Consider the following 23,733-nt stretch of genomic DNA (forward strand, 5'->3'; position numbering starts at 1 on the left):
CTTCCGCGCTGACGTAGTCCTTACTTTTCGGACCTCCTCTCTAGTCCCTATTGGTCCACTCACCCCTGGAACCTAAGCGTTCCGTGCGTCTCTCCAAACATACGTTTCGTTTTTGCCCTCTATTTCCGGAGACCACTTCCTCCGCTTGGGTACTACTTTGTTTTGGTGTCAACGGCCGCCTTCAACGTACCAACACGTTTCGTGAATAGCTCTCCTTGTAATTATCTGCTCTTTTTCCTGTACGTTATTTCCGAAAAGAACTTTTGGAGAGCCAAGTCTCAAATTACGGTTACCATCTTCCAGCCATTTTCATCGTTACTTTCCTGGGGGAAACTCGGAAAATGGGTTTTCAGTTATTTTCGACGATAGCAAAAGCCAACAGTCTTTCCTACGCCGCCTGCGTAGCCTCCAAGTTGATTCCAAAGCTATTGCACTGACGGCGTGGGGGTGGCGGTCAGTAGGTGGTGCTACGCTAGTGGCGTTAGGGCCGTTGCGCTAGCGGCGTAACATAGCAGGCGGGGAGGCTCCTGCTGGTCGGGGGCGGGGTTGGTGAATAGGGAAGTGGCCCAAGTCCCGGGATCGCTCCGCCGAATCCGCCCGCGCGTCGCCGCCGTCGCCACCGCCCCCCGTCCCGGCCCCCCCCGGGTTCCCTCAGCCCAGCCCGGTCCAGCCCGGTTCCCGGGAGGATGAAGTTCGTGTATAAAGAGGAGCATCCGTTCGAGAAGCGCCGCTCTGAGGGCGAGAAGATCCGAAAGAAATACCCGGACCGGGTCCCGGTGAGGACAGTAGCCAGGGCCGAGGGCGCGGGGCGCTGGCGCTGACGCCACAGCCCGGGCTTGAGTCCGGGACCCGCAGCGCGGGCCTCAGGCTGCCGGCTGTGGCGGGGTTGGGAACGAGCACGAAACTGCTGTCCCTGGGACCGGAGGTGAAAGGAGTGGGGTAGCGGTAGAGCTGGGGGTGAGAGGATGTAGACGCGAGAGACAGACCTTGAGATTCATGTGGGAAGCTGTGGGGCGTTTGACAGCCTGAGCTTCACATGGGGTTTTTGAAATTGAAGCTGTAGTCGGCCCAGACAGGTCATCCCCTTATGATTAAAATAACGGTTTGTTATGACGTCCTGTTTAGGGATCCTGGATGTTTAGGTGAATTTGAGTCAGTGGGGTCAGAATCCCTACTCAGGGCTGCGCCGCGTGTTCAGAGACAAAGAGAAATGAGTCTGGGGTAGGTGTGGGTGCTAGGAATGTTGTTGTTTGAGTTCTTGACAGGTGGAGCTGTCGGGCTATATACCTAATGTCTCCTAATTTTAACCTTCTCTTTAACAGGTGATAGTAGAAAAGGCTCCCAAAGCTCGGATAGGAGACCTGGACAAAAAGAAATATCTGGTGCCTTCTGATCTTACAGGTGGGAATCTGACCCAATACCCGGGTTTGCTTCCTGAGGGGGGCGCAGTCTCTGTGGGAGGAGGCTCCACATAGAAGGTGTTCTTTTGAGGGCATTTGTGATCTCTGACTTTATCAGGCCTTGTATCTTTGGCAGTTGGTCAGTTCTACTTCTTGATCCGGAAGCGAATTCATCTCCGAGCTGAGGATGCCTTGTTTTTCTTTGTCAACAATGTCATTCCACCCACCAGTGCCACGATGGGTCAGCTATACCAGGTATGGTGCCTGGGAAGTAGTGGAGGCTTTGGAGAGGAGTTGGAAGCGCTTGAGAGGCAAAAAGTTTTAAGTCAGCAATTCTTGGACCAAACTGGCTTACTTAGCTCTCAATTTTATATTTGCTCTTAAAATTTCCACATAGTCCTGGGTTGGGGATTTGGACAGGGCCGTGGGAGTAGAAAGAAGAGAGAATAGTGAGCTGGAGCAACTGTTGTGATCCAGACTCTCCCCAGGCCCCTCCCTGTTCCAAGGCAGCAGAGAACAGTTTGAGGTCTTTTTGCCCAAGACTGTTGGCTAGAATAATACTGTTCAGCGTCTAGGGCCTGGAGCAAGTGAGAGGGAGAGTCATAAAGAATGGTTTTGGAAGAATCTGTTCCGGTGGTGGGTGGTTCAAGTAACTAAGGCCCAGTTGCCTGAACACTGTTACTTTCTGCTTTCACCCCAGGAACACCATGAAGAAGACTTCTTTCTATACATTGCCTACAGTGACGAAAGTGTCTATGGTCTGTGAAGCTGCTGTCCCTAAGGTGGGGGGTCCCATTCTACAAAGAGAGAGGTGGCCCCCCTTCCTTGACCTGCTCCTCCTTGAGGGTCAAACACCACCTCCCTTTTTCAGGACCTGCACTTCCTAATGTTTGAGACTCTCTTCCAGCCCCTTTAAACACAAGAGTTAATGTGGGAGATGGCCTCTAGTACCCACTCTTTCTCCATTCTTCCCCTTTACCACCTTTCCCATTCTGCTTTAGACTTCTTGACTGTCAATATGTGTCACATCTGGTGATTGTTTTGGTTTCTTTTCCCTTTCTAACTGCCCAAGGGGCTCAGAACCCTAACAATCCCTTCTTTTCACTACCTTCTTTTTTGGGGGTAGATGGAAGGGACTGAAATTGTGGGGGGAAGGTAGGAGGCACATCAATAAAGAGAAAACCACCAAACTGAACTGGATTTTTCTTTGTGTTGCTCCCCTCCCCCTTTTGTTCTCCCTCGTCAGTGGTGGGGAAAGAGGAGGTTGGAGGGATAGTAGTATATTTTGGTTTGTTTTTATGTTGGGCTTTTCCTTGTGCATAAAAAGTGTACTTTTGTTGTGATGGATGGAATACTGAGTATCATTTCATGAAAGTTCAGTTTTATATACGTGTGTATGGATTGGGTCCTGAGGTTATAAAAAAAAAATTTTTTTTTTACTGTGGGTTTCTGTGGAAGTTTGAAAGCACCTGCTTTAGATAAACCATCCAAGTTTGTCATAATCTTTTGGGTGAAGGAGATTTTCGAGTGTGGGAGCTAGTAAAAGGACTCTGTCCTCAGATGCATGTCGCTTAGACAGACTTTGTGCCGGCGTGAGGGATCCAGTGGAGTGTAATCCAGGAGAGGGAGAACACGGGGAGGAGGGAGCCATTATCACCGGGAGAACTTCATCTCCCAGCAGCCTTTTCTCTGTCTGGCCGGAAGTGGGGCGGTCCCCCATGGGTAGAAAGAAGCCGCAGAATGAGGCAGTATGGTGGCCGAAAGTTCTAATCCCTTCTTTCCCTTCGTCCCCTTCTTTCTTAGCCCCGCCCAGCCTACATTTCCCAGGAGCCAGAGCGCACTCTTCCCCTCTCCCCTCTGCTCCCAATCTCCCCGCCACTCCCCGGGGGAGGAGAGCGGTTTAGTGCGCCTGCGCCAATCCGTGGCTTGCTGGGAACTGAAGTTCCAGAGGGTTATACAGTGTCCTTTTTGCTGCCCCCGGACGGACTATAATCCCCTTGATGCATTGCGCGTTAGCGCCCGCGAAGGGAGGGGGGAGAGAGGAGGAGGGAGGGAGGAGAGAAGGAGGAGGGAGCAGGCGGCCGGCGGCGCGGGGGGAGGGGGCCCGGTCCGGGAGTGCGGGAGGCAGTGGTAGAGGGAGGTGGCGGCAGCGGCTAGCGGACTCGAGTCACAACCGAGTCGAAGCAGACACCTCCGTGGAGCGAGGCAGTAGGAGCACCGAGCACCGGAGGCGGCACCGGGATCCCCGGCTCAGGGGAGGGGGGCGCCGGACCGGGAGGAGGGGAGGGGGCGATGCTGGAAGCCATGGCGGAGCCCAGTCCCGAAGGTGAGCTCTCGACCGGTACAGAGCGCTTAGCCGGCGGGGGGCGGGCGAGGAATCTATTGGCAAACTTGGAGGTCGAACCCCGGAGCCCAGCGGGGGAGGGCGGGGAAGGGGTCGGGGGCCTGCCCCTGGAGGTGGGAGAGTGACGAGTTGAGAGACCTTGGAGAAAGAGGAGTGGGAGACTGGGCTGGGGGTAGTTGGAGATCAGGCGCTGTGTGTGTGTAGGGCGGGTGGGGTGGGATGGGGGAGCGGGAGCTGGAAACCCACAGCTTCGGGGGTTAGGGGCCGAAAGGGCCTCCGGCAGGTTGGGGCCCTAGAACTGGGAGGTCGGGGGAATTTGGGGGCCGGAGAGTTGTTGGGGAGGAAGGATGTAGAAAAGGATTGAGTGAGGAGCTCGGTAGTTCGCCGAGGTGGGGGAGTTTGTGGCGGTGGTGCCGGAGCTCCCGGTAGTTGCCGCCGGAGCTAGCCCGGTGATTGTTGGAGGGGTGGGCAGATAGTTGTGGGGAGAAGAGAGGGTCTGGGTATTGTCTGCGATAGAGAGACCTATGCGGGGGGTGGTTGTGGGGAGAGGGAGCCGGGAAGCGACGAGAGCTGGCTAGTTTTGGGGGCGGTGGGGCGGGGTGGGGGTTTAAGGCCGGCGAGTTGCGCCGGGGGGAGGGGGGGTTGGTCGGTCGGCGAGGGTTAGAGCCTGGGAGTTGCGGAGGGTGAGGGGGGCAGCGGCGGCAGCAGCGGGGGTTGCTGGGGAGGAAGAGAGTAGCTGGTTGGGGGGGGCTCGAGTTTAGGGGTCCGTAACCTAGTGACTTGCTGGCGAGTCCGGGGGCAGGGAGGGGGGGGCGGCGGCCGGAGAGAGCTCGGAACTGGGCCCGGGGCCCGGCGGGGAGCCCGAGGAGCTCGAGACGGGGAGGGGCCAAAGCCCCGGATGGGGGCGGGGGGACGGCGAAATTGTGGGGAGCGCGGTAAGGGGGGGCAGGTGGGGCCGCGTCCGGGTGAGAGCTCTCAGGTCTGTCCCGGCCGCGAAGTGGCGTTGGATGTGTGAGCCCGTGTGTGTTTGGTGGGGGTGAGGGGCGCGCCGGGCCTCGTGCTCGAGTAGAAGGGGCCGGAGGGCGGGGAGCGGTTCGGCGTGGTCATCCTAGACCCTGGGGGCCGGCGGGCGGCGTGTGCGGTCGCGGAGGGCCCGGGGCGGTAGAGCGCGGCGGGGTGGGAACTCCGGGCACTGGGCGCGTGTGAAGGACAGGGGCAGGCGGCAGCCCGGGCTCGGTCCGGGGAGCGGTATGGCGGGTGGGGCGCCGAGAGAGCCGAGGAACCCGGAGTCTAGAGAAACCGTGAGTTGGGGGTGGGGGGGGGCGGAGCGCCAAGCCTCCGGTGGGGGGAAGGGGAGCGCTATAGCGAGGCCTGAGAGGGCGCCGCGCCCAGGCTCCGCCCCTCGCGGGGCGGAAGGGGGAGCAGCGGCGGGTCCAGCACCGCTGGGGGCCTGCTCGCCTGGCTGAGGGACCTGGGAGAGGAGGGGGTTCACTTGGGACCTCGGAGGTTGAGAGGTGGGGTCTTACACCGACTCTTTCCTAGTACCTTGACTCAGCTTTTATTGCTTTCACAGATCCACCTCCGACCCTTAAGCCAGAGACTCAGGTGAGGTTTCCCATTCTTTTGCAGCCCAGTATTACTGCAGGATCTCCTGCTCCTTCTCTCTCCCTCTCCCACTTTTTCCAGATTTCTCACTCCAGGGACTATGCTTTTGGGAATGTCCCTCGTAAACTCTGTGTGCTACATATTTTTTTCCTTTCAGCCACCAGAGAAACGACGGAGAACAATTGAGGATTTCAACAAATTCTGCAGTTTTGTTTTGGCCTATGCTGGTTACATCCCCCCTAGCAAGGAGGTAGGGACAGGAGGACAACTGACTGGAGGGTGGTGTCCTAGGGCTGTAGAGGGGCTCCTGAGCTTATGAGACTGTGTTACCTTGTAGGCAAAGCCTAGAAATTATATGTGAGACTAGGGAAATGGAAATTTTGGTGGGAAAACTAGTATCTGGAGTGGGGGTGGGACTAATAGGTGGTTTGAGTGCAGTAATGGTTTTGGGGTGCTCTAAATGGAAGGTGCTTTTGGATAAAAATTTTAGGAGCTGAAAATGGTAACAAATGAGGCTGTTCAGAAAGAGCTAGAGAAAAATGGCTCTGGTCTGGGGGATGCTGTGTTGTGAAGGCAGTGGGCATTGGGGAGATGGTTAGAATTTGAGGTCAGGGGTAACATGGAAGTGTTCAAGAGGAGATGCTGATGGAAATTGGGGTGGGGATAAGTTTTCTGAATACAGTAAGATTTAGTGGTTTTGGCCAGATATTTTGGTCTTTTAAGTTGGGTGTGTATAGGGGCTGAGATGACCCTGGGCCCCTTGCTGATCATGGTCTCTTCTCCCCTTTAAGGAAAATGACTGGCCAGCCTCCGGCTCCAGCTCTCCATTGCGAGGTGAGAGTGCGGCAGACAGCGATGGCTGGGACTCAGCCCCCTCAGATCTCAGAACCATCCAGACCTTTGTTAAGAAAGCAAAGTCATCCAAGAGAAGGGCAGCTCAAGCAGGTCCCACCCAGCCAGGACCCCCAAGGTCCACTTTCCCTCGTCTGCAGGCCCCTGATAGTGCCACCCTGCTTGAGAAGATGAAACTCAAGGACTCTCTCTTTGATCTAGATGGGCCCAAAATGGCATCTCCACTGTCCCCCACATCCCTGACACATGCCTCCCGGCCCCCTGCTGCTCTCACCCCAGTGCCCCTTTCCCAGGGGGATCTCTCCCAGCCTCCTCGAAAGAAGGACCGAAAGAACCGCAAGTTGGGGCCAGGAGGGGGGACAGGCTTTGGGGTGCTTCGGAGGCCTCGGCCAGCCCCTGGGGATGGGGAAAAGAGGTCTCGAATCAAGAAGAGCAAGAAGCGGAAGTTGAAAAAGGCAGAGCGGGGGGATAGACTCCCACCTCCTGGGCCTCCCCGGGCACCCCCCAGCGATACAGACTCTGAAGAGGAGGAGGAAGAAGAGGAAGAAGAGGAGGAGGAAGAGATGGCAGCAGTGGTAGGAGGGGAAGCCCCAGCCCCTGTGCTGCCAACACCTCCTGAGGCTCCTAGGCCCCCTGCCACAGTGCACCCTGAAGGAGTCCCTCCCACTGACAGTGAAAGCAAGGACGTGGGCAGCACTGAAACAAGCCAAGATGGCGATGCCAGCTCCAGTGAAGGCGAGATGCGGGTCATGGATGAGGACATCATGGTAGAATCAGGTGAGAAGTTTGGGGCTGCCCAGGGGTAGCTGGGTTGATGAGTTTGGGGGTATTGTGGATCTAAGAGCTCCAGCAGAACACCAAACAAACCTTCTTTTCCCCAGGTGATGACTCATGGGATCTGATCACGTGTTACTGCCGAAAGCCCTTTGCAGGCCGGCCCATGATTGAGTGCAGCCTGTGTGGAACGTGGATCCACCTCTCCTGTGCTAAGATTAAGAAGACCAATGTCCCTGATTTCTTTTACTGCCAGAAATGCAAGGAACTGCGGCCAGAGGCCCGGCGGTTAGCGGGGCCTCCGAAATCTGGAGAGCCCTGACATATGCCATCTCTAGGCTGGAACTTCGAATGGCAACATGACTTGGGAACTGAGCCTCAGGGTCATCAGCCTGTCCCCCGGAGCTGGGATGTTGTCCCACTTCAAGGCAGAAATTCCCAAGGGAGGCTGGTTTGGAAATGAGTGATGTTCCTATCCTACCCTTCCTTCCCATCTTGTGGACTTGAACTCGGACCTATTGCAGTTGGGGGTGGGAAGCTGTCTGGGTCCCTAGACACTTAAGCTCTGTCCCTTGGACCTGCCACCGCTCACTTCCTGGGCCAGGGTTGGAATTGGGATGGAGTGGGACGGTTGTCTATAAAACTCTAGTGTAAATATAGCACTCCCCTCCCTCATTTTTTCTTTTATCTCACTCCCCATTTATTCTACACCGGTTGTATTTTTAATTTTGGACTTCACCTTTTGAGTATGGCAGCTCAGAGGTGGAGTACCAACCAGAGCTTGGCCGAGTGAGGAAGGAAAACAGAAAGGTGACGATATTCTCACTCACCTCTTTTGTTTTTAATAATATTGGCCAGCTGTTTGTACAGACAGCCTTCGTGTTGTAAATAAAGCAGAGTGGGCTCTTTTGTGTTTATAGCCCTCACTGACTGTCCTGCTTGGGAGGGAGGCTTTGGAAAAGCTGGCTGGAGGTGGGGCTGAAACTCACCTCTCTTAAAAGTCCAAGCTGAAAATGGCCTGGCGCTGCGCCTTTTCCACCAACCCTAGGACCTCGATTGGCTTTGCCCCACCTCACCCCCCAGTCAAGGACCCCCCCCCCCAATTCCCACCCTCACCTCTCACTTGCACGCTCCAGCGGATCATAGTTGCTTGAAGCTCTCTCCCTCAGGGGGTAAAGCGGGGTGCCCCCTGAGGGCAGAGGCCAGCCGAGCCGGGGTAGTTGGAGGAGGCGGGTGGGGACACACTTGGGGGCGGAGCCGTAGAGGGTTGGGAGACCGTTGCTGAAAGTGGCAATAATGTGACGAGGGCGCTAGGCGGAGCTGAGACTCACGTGACCAGCGAGGGTCACGTGGTGGGGCGTTACGGGCAGAGCGGGGGTGGGCTAGTTCTAGTCACGTGACATGGGGAGAGGTGGGCGGGGCGCTGGAGAGCCCTCGCGACGTCTGCGGTGGCTGCGGCGCCGGAGCCCGCGGCTTTGGGTCGCGCCCCACGGCCCGTCCCCACCGCCCCCCCCCCCCACGCCGTCACCCCGCTGAGCCTTGTCTTTTTCCCTTTTGCACCTTTCTTACGCTGGGTCGGTCGCGTTGCTCGCGCGTCGGTTCGTGGGAGTGCGCAGGCGCGGCGGGGGCGATCAGCTCCGCTGGGTGGGCGGCGGAGCCCGGGAGCGCGCGGGCGAGACCATGGCGGGCAGCGGCGCTGGGGGCGGTGGTGTCGGGGAGACGAAGGTGATTTACCACCTGGATGAAGAAGAGACTCCCTACCTGGTGAAGATCCCCGTCCCCGCCGAGCGCATCACCCTCGGCGATTTCAAGAGCGTCTTGCAGCGGCCCGCGGGCGCTAAGTACTTTTTCAAGTCTATGGATCAGGATTTCGGGTGAGCGCGAGGCCTAGACTAGGAACGACGGGGGCTGTGCTTTTGTGGGTTGGGTAATTTTGAGGGTCACTGGTCTACTTTGGGACATGCTGGGATTTTCTGGGCTATAGTGGAGCACATCTTTACTATGCTCGTGTAGATTGGCTATCCCAGGACGGACAAGGTTACGCTTAGACAGACTGAGGCGTGCGGAACTGTAGGAGGACAGACTGGGATATACTAAACCAGATTATAGAAGATTAGGCTATACTGGAATAGAGTGGGGCACACTGGTTTATTTTTGGGTGTTCTGGTCTGTGCTGAGGTAGATTGATCTCTCCGCTGGTAACTACATTGTGAGTAGTCCTGTAGCACACAGGCTATGTAGGGATATTGTGGATTCTGCTGATGTAGATTGGACTATACTGGGCGGGCTTGGGATGTTCTGTCCTATACTAAGGCAGACAGGATAGTTTGAGGACAGTCTAGTCCGTACTAACGCAGAGTGTTGTGTTGGGATGCCATTCTGGTCTCCAGCGGGTTCTACTGATTGATCTTAGTTTCTCTGCGGGCCTAGTTTTTATTGGGACACTCAATACAAGGGCAGACGGGGCTGACGGGGTCTGTACCAATACAGCTGGTACAGTCAGCTGTATTGGGATATTCTAGTCTATATTGATGTAGACAGCTGCTCGTGGTAGAATAGATTGGGCTACCCTGGGGTAATTTGGGACAGTCTGGGCAAGACCGGGACTTTAAATAATGCGGAGTAGGCCCTTTTGTGTTTATAGCCTTTGGGACTGTGCTCTCTTGGTCCTCAGTCTCAGCTCTTGAAGGGAGGCTGGATCAGGCTGGGATAGCCTGGGTTATAGGAAAGCTGAACAGACTGGGCTCTACCTAGAAACACTGTTGGACGTTGGGAAGGTGGTACTGTCTTGGGGGTTACCTTGGATTTCAATGTTCTATTTGTCAGCACTATAATCTGGGGTAGTTTATTCAACTTTTGTGCCTTGATTTCATCTGTGAAATGGAGTTAACCAGAGTAAACTGCTTAGTACAGGTGCATGGTACGTTCTTGGTGTGTGGTCATTGCCCTTATTAGCATTGAGTCTAATTCTTAAACTAGGTTATGATAATACAGGATAGAATCACTTGGAAGGCTGGACTATGCTGAGACTGGATTATGTTGTGAAGAATACAACGTTATGCTGAGACAGATTGGCAGTGACTGGGTTGTGTTGTCACATTGATAATAGGTGGGACTGAGTTGACTGACATATATCCACATTCTTAGAACCATATTAGGCTAAAGGGTTAATCCGACCAGATATCCCAATTTGGGGGTGAGTGTGTGTGAGAGTCTGTTCAGGGCAGAGTGTGTCATAGTTTATACGTTTATTAGTTTAGCCAGCAGGTATTTGTTAATGCTTACGAAGTGTCAGGTACTTTGGTCTGTGGCCGGGGACATGGTGTTGAACAAAACAGGCATTGATGATTTCACTTGGTGATTGAAAAGAAGGTCCGTTGAAGGAACCCATGGGAGAGGTGACCCCCAGGACTGGGCTTTAGGGTCTGTCAGGAGGAGCAGATTGCTTAGTGCAGAGTTTGTGCCAGGTGAGGCACAGGAGAATGGGGATCTGGGCTTCACCTCTGCTTGGGAGCTCAGTCTAGTGAGGAAGTACTATTCTTTGGTCTAATGGGTATTTTCATCTAGGGGAAGACAGCACATTTGGACATCTCTCTGAAAATGAGTTAGAGAAAACTAAGGAAAGCATAAAAGTAGAGATGTAGATGAGGACCAAAGCCTTTGGGGGAAGTTGTGTGAGGAATACGGTGAAAGTTGGAGGGAGGCTGCCTGCAAGGCTCCTAAGTTTAGATATTTGGGGCAGCTGGGGCAACCTTACGGAAAGCCTTTGAAATTGGACTGAGAGGTTTGAATCAGACTCTAGGAAATCTCTGGAACAGCGCTGAGCCCCTGAGGATGAGCTGGGGAGAGAAGGAGAAATAAGGAAAGGGAATTGAGTTTGGTGATTTCTTAGGTGTAAGTGTTACAGCGTCAGAGAAGGGGACTTGGATAAGGTTGGAGAAAAGCAACATCCTTGAGCTGGATGAAGATTGGGAGAAACTTCGAACGCGGGTGGGAATGGGGGAAGCCAGCCCAGTCTCACTGACCTTTATCTTGTCTCTCGGCAGGGTGGTGAAGGAAGAGATTTCAGATGACAATGCTCGCCTTCCCTGCTTCAACGGAAGGGTGGTATCCTGGGTAAGGGGCCCTGCCGGAGAGTCCCTCTGGCATTGCCAAGCTCCTCCAAGCCTCAGCCTGTGCCCGCCCCCTCTCAGTTGCCGGAAGCTCTGGCTCTTTGCCTCCTTACCTGTTTGTTTCTTTGTTTGTTTTTGGCCGTGCCCTGTGCGGCCTTCCCGACAGGGATTGAACCTGGGCCTGCCGGTGATAGCACCGAGTCCTAACCGCTGTACTGCCAGGGAACTCCCATCCTCCTTACCTGTTTGGAGAGCCAGCCAGCTGGAGCTCCTCAGCCTTCTCCTTCTGGAGCCTCTAATGCTTGCTGCTGCTTTTTTTGTACTTTTCTCTGGGCTCTCTCAGGCGCCGTCCCCTTTTCTACTCTTTCCTCTTACTCTCATCTCATGTGCCTCTCATATTCCTCATTGAGCCGTTTTCTTTTGTTGTTGTTCTTTTCAAATCACTTGCATCCTTCTAGTTAGTGTCATCAGAAAACCCCCAACCTGAGCTGGCCCCCCCAGCCCACGAGCCTCGGACAGACCCGGTGCCTCCACCGCCACCCGTACCCCCTCTGCCACCGGAGAGGACCAGTGGCATTGGAGACTCCAGGCCTCCATCCTTCCAGTGAGTCCTTGGGATTCTTGAGTCCAGGGGAGGGAGGTGAGGAGGGAATCCAAGCCCCTTGGGAGGGGAAGCTGACGATTAGGAGCCTTGTCCCACTGACGCAGGTGGGAAACCCTCTCTGCCCATCTAGCCCTAACGTGTCTAGCAGCCGGGAAAATCTGGAGCCCGAGACAGAAACAGAGTCAGTGGTGTCTCTGAGGCGGGAGCGACCTCGCAGGCGAGACAGCAGTGAGCGCGGCGGTGAGGGGGGCCAGGCCTGGAGGCCGGCTAGACTGGGAGTTGGGGAGGGGTCGGCTCCGACCCAAAGCCCTGACAAGGGTGAGGAGCCCGAGTCCTGGTTCCTGAGGTTCCTGTTCTCCCTCAGCGGGGGGCCACCGGCCCAGCGGCCCCTCGAGGCTGGAGCGCCACCTGGCAGGGTACGAGAGCTCCTCCACCCTCATGACCAGTGAGCTGGAGAGCACCAGCCTGGGGGACTCGGACGAGGAGGACACCATGAGCAGGTGGGGCTCCACAGGCCTCCCCGGGGTGCCCCCCCACCGCCACCCCGTCCTCTCCTTTGGCCCCGCGACCACCGCCCGGCCAGCTCCCTGCCCGACCTCCCGGCAGGTTCAGCAGCTCCACGGAGCAGAGCAGCGCCTCCCGCCTCCTCAAGCGCCACCGGCGGCGGAGGAAACAGCGGCCACCCCGCCTGGAGAGGGTGAGGGGCTTCTTGTGGGGCAGCTGGACCTCGGGGGAGCTGGGGGCGCGGGCCTTGGTTTCGGGGGTACAAGGCCCAGACAGGGAGAATCCTGGGGCTTGTCCCGGCTTGTTGGAGGCAGTCTGGCTCCTTCCCCTTTACCCACCACAGGCCTCATCCTTCAGCAGCGTCACTGATTCCACCATGTCTCTCAACATCATCACAGTCACGCTCAACATGGGTATGGAGGGCGCCCGGGCCCTGGGGGCTGGGAGGACCTGGTCTCCAGGGTCCCTGGGAGGCATGAGGCTGGGCCTTCCTCTCGTCACCTGGCCTCCCTCCACAGAGAAGTACAACTTCCTGGGCATCTCCATCGTGGGTCAGAGCAACGAGCGGGGAGATGGAGGCATCTACATCGGCTCCATCATGAAGGGTGGGGCTGTGGCGGCTGATGGGCGCATTGAGCCCGGGGACATGCTTTTGCAGGTGAGCTGGGGCGGGACCACCCGCTGACCCAGGCCGGGGCCCTCAGCCCCTCTCCCCCACCTTTGACCCACCGCCCCTCCTGCCAGGTGAACGACATGAACTTTGAGAACATGAGCAACGATGATGCGGTGCGGGTGCTGAGGGACATCGTGCACAAGCCGGGGTGAGCCTTCGAGCTGGTCTCAGGTCCTTGGTTCTCTTTCTTTGCCTTTTCACCTTTCGTTTTATTACTTTAAAAAGTGGTAAAACATAATGCTCATCAGAAAGTACGTAATATGGGACTTCCCTGGCGTTCCAGTGGTTGGGACTCCGCGCTTCCACTGCAGGGGGCGAGGGTTCGGTCCTTGGTCAGGGAACTAAGATCCCGCATACCGCACGGCGCTGCCCCCAAAAAATACATAGAGCAAGAACGCGTAACAAGTGAGTCTGGAGTGAGTGGGTGTTTGCGTCGCCACCACCTAGATCATGACCTAGAAGGTTTCTGACCCTGGGAGAGCCCCTCACGGTGTCCCTTCCCACTCCCTCCCTCCTCACTCCCCCAGAGGTAACCACTCTGCTGATGCTTTGGTCATCACCACGATGGTTTGCTTGGTCGTTGTTTCACCGGCCATACACGTGTTTTTGAACAACACAGTTTAGTTTTACCTGTTTTCGGACTTGCTCTGAATGGGACCATGCAGCGTATACTCACTTGAATTACTCAGCAGTGTGTTTTTAAGAGTTACCCGTGTTGGTGAGTCACCCACATTGTGGAGCCTTCCACCATTACCTTCTCTGGCCCAGCCATGTCTGTGCTCCTTTTTTCTTTTCCTTTTTTTGTCCCTCACCTATTCTCATTCCAGGCTTCCCCACTCCTCAGGCCTCTCCCCTCACCCCAGCCTGACTGGCCTCCTCTTCCTCACAGCCCCATCGTGCTGACTGTAGCCAAGTGCTGGGATCCCTCTCCCCAGGCCTATTTCACTCTCCCCCGAAGTGAGTGATGCTCAGGGACCTGTAGCTGGGAGGACAGGGCGGGTGTGGATACCCTTGGCCTCCAGGCTACAGGGAGTGGGTGGGTGAGGGTCAAGGTGGGGCTGGGACAGGAGTCTGATTCGGGGAGGGACAGGGCTGGCTCTCTGGGACTGGGAAGTGACCATCTTGGTGGCCTTCGCTCTCCCAGATGAGCCCATCCAGCCGATTGACCCTGCTGCCTGGGTCTCACACTCTGCCGCGCTGACTGGCACCTTCCCAGCCTATCCAGGCTCTTCGTCCATGAGCACCATCACCTCTGGGTCCTCTCTTCCGGATGGTGAGCCCCAGGCCCACCTCATCCAGCCTCCCTGGAAGACCACCCAGTGTGGTGTGAATCCACCGCTCCTCTGTTTCTCCTTTGTCAGGCTGTGAGGGCCGGGGCCTCTCCATCCATACAGACATGGCATCTGTGACCAAGGCCATGGCAGCTCCAGAGTCTGGACTGGAAGTTCGGGACCGCATGTGGCTCAAGATCACCATCCCTAACGCCTTTCTGGGTACGGCTGGGCTCTGGGCAGGTGGTGTGGGGAGGAGGAGGCCACAGCTGGGAGTGGTCCAGGCAGGGGTGAGGCAGGAGCTGGGGAGGAGAACCTGAGGCCTTTCTTTGCCTTGGGCGATCCAGGCTCGGACGTGGTTGACTGGCTCTACCATCACGTGGAGGGCTTTCCTGAGCGGCGGGAGGCCCGAAAGTATGCCAGCGGGCTGCTTAAGGCAGGCCTTATCCGGCACACTGTGAACAAGATCACCTTCTCTGAGCAGTGCTATTATGTCTTTGGAGACCTCAGTGGCGGCTGTGAGAGTTGTGAGTGCCCCTGTCCCAGCCCAGGGAGAGCGGATCTGGCCGCCTCATCCTGCCTCTCCAACCCCAGGCCTAAGGGCCACCGTGGACGCTGAGCAGCGTGCGTCCTGCGCTGGGCCCTGCGCTGGCTGGTGACACGTGTGGGGGCTGACGTCCCCCGGTGTTCTGCCGGATGAGCTGTGCGCCATGTGCAGGGTTGTGTCTGCTGGTGGGGAGGGCGGCTTTTCCTGAGTCACATAGAAGCACGTGGGACTAGTGGTGGCCCTGGCCGAGTTCCTGCCCTGATGGCTGTGGCCGGTGGGACATTTCCTGTCCAAGGCCTTCGTTTTAACCCCCATCATGGATGGTTGTGGGGAAACGGTTCCCAGTTCCTCTTCATTCGATGTCTTGGGGTGCTGGCTTCTTAAAGCAGTGATCCTGGGTCTTTCTCTTGCCTTCCAGACCTAGTCAACCTGTCTCTGAATGACAACGATGGCTCCAGTGGCGCTTCGGACCAGGACACCTTGGCTCCTTTGCCCGGGGCCACGCCCTGGCCCCTGCTGCCCACCTTCTCCTACCAGTACCCAGCCCCGCATCCATACAGTCCCCAGCCCCCACCCTACCACGAGCTCTCGTCCTACACCTACGGCGGAGGCAGTGCCAGCAGCCAGCACAGTGAGGGTAAGTCACCGCCAGATCCCCATACAGCTGGGGCCTGGACGTGGGCACTAAGGTGAAGCCAGGGAGCAGAGGCTGGAGCGGGGACTGGGGAGGCCAAGGGACCCTGGGCTGGGGCTCAGTTGCTCCCATCCCCTCTCCCCCCACAGGGAGCCGGAGCAGTGGGTCGACACGAAGCGATGGGGGGGTGGGGCGCACAGGGAGGCCTGAGGAGCGGGCCCCTGAGTCCAAGTCTGGCAGCGGCAGTGAGTCTGAGCCTTCCAGCCGGGGCGGCAGCCTTCGGCGGGGCGGGGAACCTGGTGGGACTGGTGATGGGGGCCCTCCCCCATCCAGGGGCTCATCAGGAGGTGCTCCCAATCTCCGAGCCCACCCAGGGCTCCATCCCTATGGCCCACCTCCTGGCATGGCCCTCCCATATAACCCCATGATGGTGGTCATGATGCCCCCTCCCCCACCCCCTGTCCCTCCAGCAGTGCAGCCTCCAGGGGCCCCTCCAGTCAGAGACCTGGGCTCCGTGCCCCCAGAGCTGACGGCCAGCCGCCAAAGCTTCCACATGGCCATGGGCAACCCCAGTGAGTTCTTTGTGGATGTTATGTAGAGCGCGTGGTGGGGCCATGTTGGATCTCCAACCTTGGCCTGTCAGTGCTTGGTGCTCCTGTCCTGTGATTGGGTGTCTTGTCAGTCACGTGCTCATTACTCCTCTGGTGCCTGGACTCAGCCTGTCCTGTGGGCTGCTGCCTGCTGTGAGGTTGTTGCCACTGTGACTCTTTCCAGCAGTGCCTGGTTCCTCCCCCTTCCCTCAGGGGTCAACAAGGGACCTTTGGTTATTTTTAGCTTTATTGTTTTTTATAAGCCTTTTGGGGGGTTAAAATAGACTTTTTTACATTTTTGGGACTATTTTTTTACTAGACGTTTTCTCTTTTGTATGAAGAATCCCTGTCTCCTGGGCCCCTTCTTCTAACCCCAAAATGTGATCTCCTACTCCATTTGCCCAGTCAGCTCTGTCCTGCGCAGGGTGGGAGGGTGGTCAGTCGGTGGTACCCTGGGAAGTGGAAGGGGGTTGGTTCCCCTAGACAGCAGTCAAAGAAAGCTGGGGTATTTGGTATTTGGGGGCTGTGTAGCTGCTTTTGTTACTCTATTTATTTTAGTCACTTGTATAAAACACCAAATAAAGCAATAGGGGCAAACTCCCCGTGCCTCTGGCTCCTTTCTTTGGGAGGGAGGCAGGCAGCAAGGGAAATGACAGAGGTGCGGCAGCAGGGCATGACTTGTTAGAGACTTCATTTGTGAGGCGGTAAGCACTCCCTCTGAGAGTAGGCACCGTCCTGGGCCGACACCCCCTTCAAGGCAGAACCAGGATCAGCACAGAAGGGGCCTGGGCTTGGGCTTGGGAGAAGGCATATTCTGGGCCAGGCCCTAGCTGGGAGTATTCAGAAGCCAAGGGGGTTGCTGGTGACCACACCCCCCCGCTCCACCAAGGCCTTGGAGATGCTTTTGAAGTTACGGAAGAGTTCCTGCTGCTGGGGGTCAGACTGCAGAGCAGCCATGTTCTCCCGGATCCGGGCGGCAGCCTGGGGAGGGGGAAGGAGGGGTCAGGCCTGTGCCTCGAGGGCCCCCCGCCGCCCCCCCGCACTTGGTAGCCCTGGATCTCACCTCAGTACACCAGCTGTCACAGAGCATTTTCTCGTGCTGGGCTGTGGGGTGGCCCTCACTCAGGGCCCTTGAGGCCCTGGGGGGAAGTAGGAGGAAACCAATCTGGGCTGTGAGCCTGGCCCAGGACCCCCAGTGCCCCCATTGCAGCTCAGGCCTCCCCCACTGCCTCCTCACCTGGACAGAACCACCACCATGGCATAGAGGTCAATGGCACTGTCCGCCAGACGCTGCAGCAGAAACTGTTCGTCTGTCAGGTAGATGGGATGCGGTTGGGGGGTGGTTAGCCGGAGGGAAAGGAAAGTGGGGGGCGGGAATGGGGTAGAGCTCACTCACTGACAATCTCCTTCTTGTGTTTTATCAGCTTGGTCTCCACCACTGCAGCAAACTGCTCCAGAGCCTGCACTGCCTAAAGAGATGGGGAAGGTGCCCGGGGCTCAGAGTGGGGCCCAGCCCTGTCAGTCTTCGACGCAGACTGTCCCCCCACCTTGACCACTTACTCACCAGCTCACCGCTCCGACTCAGTTCCTGGTGGATGGTGCCGCTGAGACTCAGGCCACTGCCCAGCCCTGCCCGCCTTAGAGAAAGGGGAAGGGTGACTGGTTAGTTGCCATACCCTGCCCTACCCCGCCCCGCCCTGCCCTGCCCTGGCCCCTAAGCTTACCGCCTCAGCTGTTTGCTTGCCTCTCCCAGCAGGAGGCCAGCATTCCCAAAAGGATTCTTTAGAGCATTGCCAAGCCCCGAGAGTTCCTTTCCTTTGTCCTGTGGGGGGAGGAGGGTCCAATAGTCAGGACTCCGCTGTCCTGCCCAGCTCCTCCCCCCATTTCTCCTCCCTCTTACCATACAGCCCTGCAGAGCCACGAACAGCCGGAGAATGTCATTCGTCCCTTCAAAGATCCGGAAGATGCGAAGATCTCGGAGCACACGCTCTACCCCAGGCTCCTGCCACAGGGGAAGACAGATCATACACCCCTCCTGGACGTGCCGCCTCCTCCTTCTGGCCCGCTGCAGCCAGCCTGGGCAGAGAAGTGTTCTGTACCTTCATGAAGCCCATGCCCCCCATGATTTGGATGCAGTCATCTGTCACCTTCCAGGCTGCCTCCTAGGGACAAAGAAAACACCCAAAATTGGGTTTGGAGCCAAGCTCCCAAACCGGGCTCTCCCTCCCCACAGGCCTGGGACCTCACCGAGCCAAAGATCTTGCTGATGGCAGCCTCTATCTGGAAGTCTGTGGATCCCTGGTCCATGTTGGCACTCACCATGTACGCCATGGACTGAGGTTGGGACACGGGAAGGGAAATGGAAAAGGGCTGCATCAGACTCGACCTGATCACCCACATCTACAAGACTGGGTCTGCCCTGGCGCCCTGTGGCCCTTGCCTTCACCTTCCAATGCCATGTGTCAGGCATGTCCAAGTATTTGGTTCCCTGGTCAGTTCATCAGGGGCTTGCAGGCATTTGACTTCTTGAAAGGGGTGAAGAAGGAGTAAGGGTGGGGTGGGGTAGACCAAATTTCAGGGACCTCTGGAAGCACCTCGGCAGAACAGCATGGCTCTCTCCACCCTGCGGAAGCTGAGCTGACTATGCCTCCCCGCATCCCCTAGGGCATTGGTGTAAAGCTGGAGACCCACTGCCCCAGGTGCTGCTGGGGGTTGTAGTCTGACCCAACCGGGAAGAAGGCCTCAGGGCTCTGGGGAAGGGGGTGGCCCTCACCTCAGTCACATATTGCAGCATAGCCATCCGGGCCAGCTTCTCCTGGATCATCCCAAAATTGTGAATTTTTTCCCCAAACTGGGTACGATTAGCAGCGTGATCCACCTGGAAGAGGGCACGTGTGTCCCACTTGTGGTTCTCTAGTCTCCTCTTTCCGGGAGAGAGGCTGGGCTGCGCTGGGATGGGTGGGCTTTGGCCACAGCCAAGAGTTCAGTCCAGGCTGGGTGGAGACCTAAGCTATCAAGTCTGGAGCTGTTGGCAGGGGAGGGGCCTCTGGTGGAGGGAGGGCTTGCAAGAGACCAGGGACACATGGAAAGGGAGACAGTATGACTTAGGCTTAGATTCAGGCTAGCTAGGGACTCAGGCAGGGTACTCACCGCCTTAGCAATGATGCCCTTCATGGTGCCTGCCATGGCTGCGGCCATGCCAAACCTTCCGTTGTTGAGAATGTGCATGGCGACCTTGAAGCCGCCCCCCACCTCACCCAGTACGTTCTCTGACGGCACCTGTACTCCGTCAAAGTGCACCTCTGCCGTGTTTGAGGCCTTGATGCCCATCTTCTTCTCAGGGGGCCCGCTGTGACAGACAGGGTGGAGAAGTTGCCACTGGGTGTGTGTGGGTGAGCCATTCATTCATTATGAGCCAGCCTGTAAGAGGCGCAGGCAGCAGTCCCTGGCATGCCCAGAGGGCTGAGGAGGCCCGGCTCTATCCTGCTGTCGTGTGATGGGCTCAGTGGTTGCTGAAGCCAAACTTTAGGTCAGTTGCATGCATACTAGGCCTAAAAGGAACATGCCGTCCAAATGCTCTGGCTTTTGCACCCATCCCCAGAGTGACCTGTGACAGCCATCTGCCCTGGAACTCAGTACTGCCCCCTCCCTGGCTCTACCTCTTTCTCCCCAGCCCACTCACTTGGTGACACCTCCAAAGCTCCTCTCCACCACAAAAGCTGTTATCTTCTCCTTCATGGCCCCCGTGGCTGTGTCTTTAACTGGTGTCTTGGCAAAGACCGTGAAGATATCCGCTAGGCCTCCATTACTGTGGAAAAGTGAGAGGCAGTCAGGATGGAGCAGTGGGGCCTGGATGTGGGCAGAGGTGGAGAGGAGGGAAAAGTGGGAGAAGAGTGCCTGATCCAAATCTTGCTTCCACTGAGGGTATAGTATCTTCCACAGGGGCTAGGCACAGCTGAGGTTCGGATAGAGGCTGCATCTGATCCACTTGAGGGCTCAGTTAGACAGAAAGCGGCAATAGTCTCCCCTGTTGGAGAGAGAGCTCCTTTACACTGGGTTCTGATGGGCAGGAAAGGCCCTTTAGTGCCCACCCACACACACAGGCATTCCCCTTTAACGCTTCTGGCGATATTCAGCGTCTTCATATCTCCCCACCAGCACACTGCGATGTCTACCCAGCATCTCGCCCAGCCAACACGCCCAGCTGTGTGGTGATCCAAGTACCACGCGGCCTAATTTGTGCCAGGCCCAGGACACTCCCGATCTCTGGGTCTCCTAGGGCTGCCTCACCAGATGCCAGTTTGGGGAGGTATTTTTCTTTCTGGGCCTTTGTGCCGAAGAGCAGGATGCCTTTGAAACCGATGCTCTGATGGGCCCCCAGGACGATGGCCAGGCCGAGGTCATGCATGCCCACGATCTCCACCAAGCGGGCATACTGGAGGGGAAACAGGCATCTGGGGCTGTAACTGGCTACGTGGGGACCTGCCCTTAGCAGGAAAGCGTGGGCAGCAGGGCAGAGCCCGACCTGGGCATCCCTGCAGAGAGAGTGGGCAGAGCAAGTGGGGCCAGAAGGACACTGGCAGGTCTATTCCAGGTCTCGGTGGGAGGTTGGTTCCCCACGCGATCCTCAGGCAGTCCCCACCTTAGCGATTCATTAGGACTTGGGACCCTGGGTGAGGTCCATGGCCCTTGGGAACTGCAAGTAGTTTGGTGGTAAGAGTCAACATCCCACAGGCCCCCAGGGCAGCTCTTGGCAGAGACCTTAGCTCCAGGGGTGAGGTGTAGACTGGGACACTGGAGGTGACCGAGGGAGCTCCCTCACCTGGGTGTTGCAGAGACCCACACCACCCAGTTCGCTGGGCACTTGCAGACCAAAGGCCCCCAGCTCCTTGAGACCCTGCATAGTGGTCTCCTCCACTTGCTCCAGCATGTCATTCTTGGCAGGATCGTTCACCTCCTGGGGAAGGCACAGGATCTCATATCCAGGCTCCTGTTAAGCTCCTTATCCTCTTTCCCACCCCATCAGGGACCAAGCTCTATTCCTCAGGCTGGCATTGCTCACCTCAAAGAATCGGGACACAGGCCCCACCAGCTCTTTAAGAAACTGTGTCTGGTCCTCGTTGAGCACTGCAGGGGTTGGAGTGGCAAGAGGGACGGGCAGGTCAGGCCAGGCGAGGCGGTCAGGGGAAGACGCCCCATCCCTATCCAGCTCCGCCTATACGTTTCCTTACCAGAGGGGTACGGGAACACCTGATCAGTGGTGAGCTGGCCTTTGAACATCCCCACAGCAAAGGACTTAGATTCCTGCACAGGGAGAACGAGTTTCAGGGAGCAGTGTGGGGTGGGTCTGTCCCTGTCTTAGCTCCTCCCGGGCTCGAGCCACATACCGGCTTGGCCCGTTTTTCCCTGGTCGAAGCCTCAGAAGAGAGAGAATCGGACTTCTCCACAGCCGCCTGGGGAAAGGGATGGTTAGTGAGGCCGGGGAAGGGGATTCCAAAGTACCAAGGAAAGCAAAGGGGAAGAGCTGGGTGCCAGGGGAGGGCGCATCCGCCACCTTTCCCCTAGTTTCATCTTCAGGGCACCCTGGTCTGCCCTTTCCCCTACTTTCGGCGCCAGGGCGATCGGCAGGTGACTGGGACCAAGAGGGAGACCCCTGCCGGCGGCGGGGAGGTGGGAGCCGAGGCGGCTTCCCGCTCTCATACCCTCGAAGGTGGCCGTCACTTACCTGGGCGGCCCCACTGGCATAGGGTCGCCAGGCGAGGCCGGGCCGGGGCTGCCCAAGGAGCGCACTGGACCGCGAGCTGTGGGGAGTAGGGGTTCAGTCCTGGCCCGGTGTCCGGGCCCACCGCCCCCTTACCCCCTGTCATACACACACCTCCCGCTCCCCAACCTCAGCAGCTGCCGCCCCATGCTCGGCGCCATCCTCGCCGCCTGCATCACCGAACCGCTCCGACCGCTGCTACCCTGAGCGTTGACTTAGCGCTCTCGCCGGGTTAGCCAAAGTCTGGTCCTCCAGCCTTGCCTCATCCTCCACAATGCACCGGGAGGCGGTGGGCGGGGTTTCCGGCCGCTGGGGCATGCTGGGGGCTGTAGTTCCGGAGCGCCACCGAACCCCTGCATTCTGGTTGACCTAGGGTCATTTCCAAACGTCCCTTGTCTCCCCCAAACTCCTTCATCTCGCCTGTCCGAACTGGAGTGTAGCCCTCAGAAGGGGTGATGAGATAGGCTGAGACGGAAGACTGAGGAACTTAGGCGATTGCAGCCAGAGGGATGGAGGGTAGACTGAAGGGAGGACTTCCCAGGTGGAATTAGAAGGGAGAGGTGGGAAGACATAAACGTAAGATAGATGCCAGAGGCAGGGGCATGGAAAGAGGACTCTTTGGGGTTCCTCGTGAAATCCGTCTCCACCAACACAAAACAGAGGGAAATAGTGGGGTGCGGTTAGAATGGGCATCATCAGAAAATCTACAAACAACAAATGCTGGAGAGGGTGTGGAGGAAAGGGAACCCTCTTGCACTATTGGTGGGAATGTAAATTGATACAGCCACTATGGAGAACAGTATGAAGTTTCCTTAAAAAACTAAAAATAGAACTACCCTATGACCCAGCAATCCCATTACTGGGCATATACCCTGAGAAAACTATAATTGGAAAAGACACATGCACCCCCATGTTCATTGCAGCACTATTTACAATAGCCAGGTCATGGGAACAACCTAAATGCCCATCAACAGACAAATGGATAAAGAAGATATGGTCCATATATACAATGGAATATTACTCAGCCATAAAAAGGAACAAAATTGGGTCACTTGTAGAGACATGTGGATCTAGAGACTGTTTTACAGAGTGAAGTAAGTCAGAAAGAGAAAAACAAATATCGTAAATTAACACATATATGTGGAATCTAGAAAAATGGTACAGATGAACCGTTTGCAACGCAGAAATAGAGACACAGATGTAGAGAACAAACGTATGGACACCAAGGGGGGAAAGGGGTGGGGGGCGGGGGTGTTGGTGGCGGGATGAATTGGGAGATTGGGATTGACATGTATACACTGATGTTTATAAAATAGATAACTAGTAAGAACCTGTTGTATAAAAAAAATAAATAAATTTAATTTAATTTAAAAAAATAGTGGGGTGGGTGACTCAAGGTGGGTGTGAATGGCTCAGGCATATTATCCTGAGACGACAGAGTTGTCACTAACTCTGGAAACACCAAAATTTTCACAGTAGGAAGGACCCCGAGGTTTGCTGCCTCCCCCTTAGGGCCTCTGAAACCTTCCTGAACATCTCTCTGCACCCTCTCTTGTTCTTTCCTGAGACCATGTGCTCAGGGCAGCCCTCTGGACCTCTGGGCAGATGGATTCTTCCCAGTCCTGAGAGGAACTGTAGGAATTCTCATGTCCCGTCCCCTTCACACACACACACACACACACACACAAACACACACACGTCTACTCTGGGTCAAGAAGTCCCAGGTAATTTATGCCCCTCTTTTTGCCATTCTCACTGGGGACAGGCCCCAGGAGGAGAGAGTGACAGCTTCCCCTCCTTTTGAGCTGTAAGAGCAGAGCCCCTTGGGGGTGGCCCTCTTCCCCGGTCCTCAGGAAAATGTTGCGGTCATGCCTGGCTTTGGGGAGAGGGGCCAGCGTGTGAGGGGGAAGGTGGTGGTGGTGGTGGTGCCTGGGGACCTGGGAAGAATGGAATGGTGGGCGGCTCAAGCCTGCCAACTTTACCTGACAGCTCAGGCTGGGTGGGGAGAAGACAGCTCAGCTCTGATCCGGTGGATTAGAGAGATTAAAGTGAGAGAAGAGAG

The 23,733-nt window shown here is 56.7% G+C and overlaps 4 protein-coding genes across 11 annotated transcripts; 3 read left to right on the plus strand and 1 right to left on the minus strand.

Annotated features, from left to right (window-relative positions):
• Positions 1 to 586: 586 nt before the first annotated feature.
• GABARAP (GABA type A receptor-associated protein) lies at positions 587 to 2,595 on the plus strand. The gene is made up of 4 exons (XM_022595529.2): positions 587 to 776; positions 1,323 to 1,401; positions 1,537 to 1,655; positions 2,101 to 2,595. Exons 1-4 carry the CDS (start codon positions 687 to 689, stop codon positions 2,164 to 2,166), a joined length of 354 nt encoding a protein of 117 aa, XP_022451237.1. The 5' UTR covers positions 587 to 686; the 3' UTR covers positions 2,167 to 2,595.
• A 911-nt stretch (positions 2,596 to 3,506) lies between these two features.
• On the plus strand, positions 3,507 to 7,890 carry PHF23 (PHD finger protein 23). Its single transcript, XM_022595432.3, has 5 exons — positions 3,507 to 3,726; positions 5,318 to 5,349; positions 5,507 to 5,599; positions 6,141 to 6,978; positions 7,083 to 7,890. Exons 1-5 carry the CDS (start codon positions 3,693 to 3,695, stop codon positions 7,295 to 7,297), a joined length of 1,212 nt encoding a protein of 403 aa, XP_022451140.1. The 5' UTR covers positions 3,507 to 3,692; the 3' UTR covers positions 7,298 to 7,890.
• Positions 7,891 to 8,400: 510 nt separating this feature from the next.
• Positions 8,401 to 16,510, plus strand: DVL2 (dishevelled segment polarity protein 2). Of its 7 annotated transcripts, none has more exons than XM_030763316.2 (15): positions 8,405 to 8,849; positions 11,022 to 11,091; positions 11,546 to 11,691; positions 11,822 to 11,931; positions 12,056 to 12,191; positions 12,298 to 12,388; positions 12,539 to 12,608; positions 12,714 to 12,853; positions 12,940 to 13,016; positions 13,713 to 13,825; positions 14,013 to 14,141; positions 14,230 to 14,361; positions 14,487 to 14,666; positions 15,105 to 15,323; positions 15,470 to 16,510. In XM_030763316.2, exons 1-15 carry the CDS (start codon positions 8,656 to 8,658, stop codon positions 15,916 to 15,918), a joined length of 2,256 nt encoding a protein of 751 aa, XP_030619176.1. In that variant the 5' UTR covers positions 8,405 to 8,655; the 3' UTR covers positions 15,919 to 16,510. The 7 variants fall into 7 exon arrangements, with proteins under 7 accessions (XP_030619179.1, XP_030619180.1, XP_030619176.1 ...); XM_030763321.2 differs by having other exon boundaries at positions 15,791 to 16,510; XM_030763317.2 differs by having other exon boundaries at positions 11,822 to 11,919.
• ACADVL (acyl-CoA dehydrogenase very long chain) lies at positions 16,197 to 21,928 on the minus strand. Of its 2 annotated transcripts, none has more exons than XM_022595430.3 (20): positions 21,786 to 21,928; positions 21,636 to 21,711; positions 21,298 to 21,363; positions 21,142 to 21,214; positions 20,973 to 21,037; positions 20,733 to 20,867; positions 20,201 to 20,345; positions 19,808 to 19,937; positions 19,593 to 19,718; positions 19,061 to 19,259; positions 18,684 to 18,788; positions 18,158 to 18,244; positions 18,010 to 18,072; positions 17,811 to 17,912; positions 17,635 to 17,732; positions 17,475 to 17,547; positions 17,307 to 17,379; positions 17,148 to 17,220; positions 16,974 to 17,049; positions 16,197 to 16,891 (listed from the first exon to the last, which is right to left on the minus strand). In XM_022595430.3, exons 1-20 carry the CDS (start codon positions 21,845 to 21,847, stop codon positions 16,751 to 16,753), a joined length of 1,968 nt encoding a protein of 655 aa, XP_022451138.1. In that variant the 5' UTR covers positions 21,848 to 21,928; the 3' UTR covers positions 16,197 to 16,750. The 2 variants fall into 2 exon arrangements, with proteins under 2 accessions (XP_022451138.1, XP_022451139.1); XM_022595431.3 differs by having other exon boundaries at positions 21,801 to 21,927.
• Positions 21,929 to 23,733: the final 1,805 nt, after the last annotated feature.

Source organism: Delphinapterus leucas, chromosome 19 (assembly GCF_059928025.1).
Source record: "Delphinapterus leucas isolate spDelLeu-1000000601 "Yukka" chromosome 19, BTC_Dleu_Yukka2, whole genome shotgun sequence".
NCBI lineage: Eukaryota > Metazoa > Chordata > Mammalia > Artiodactyla > Monodontidae > Delphinapterus > Delphinapterus leucas.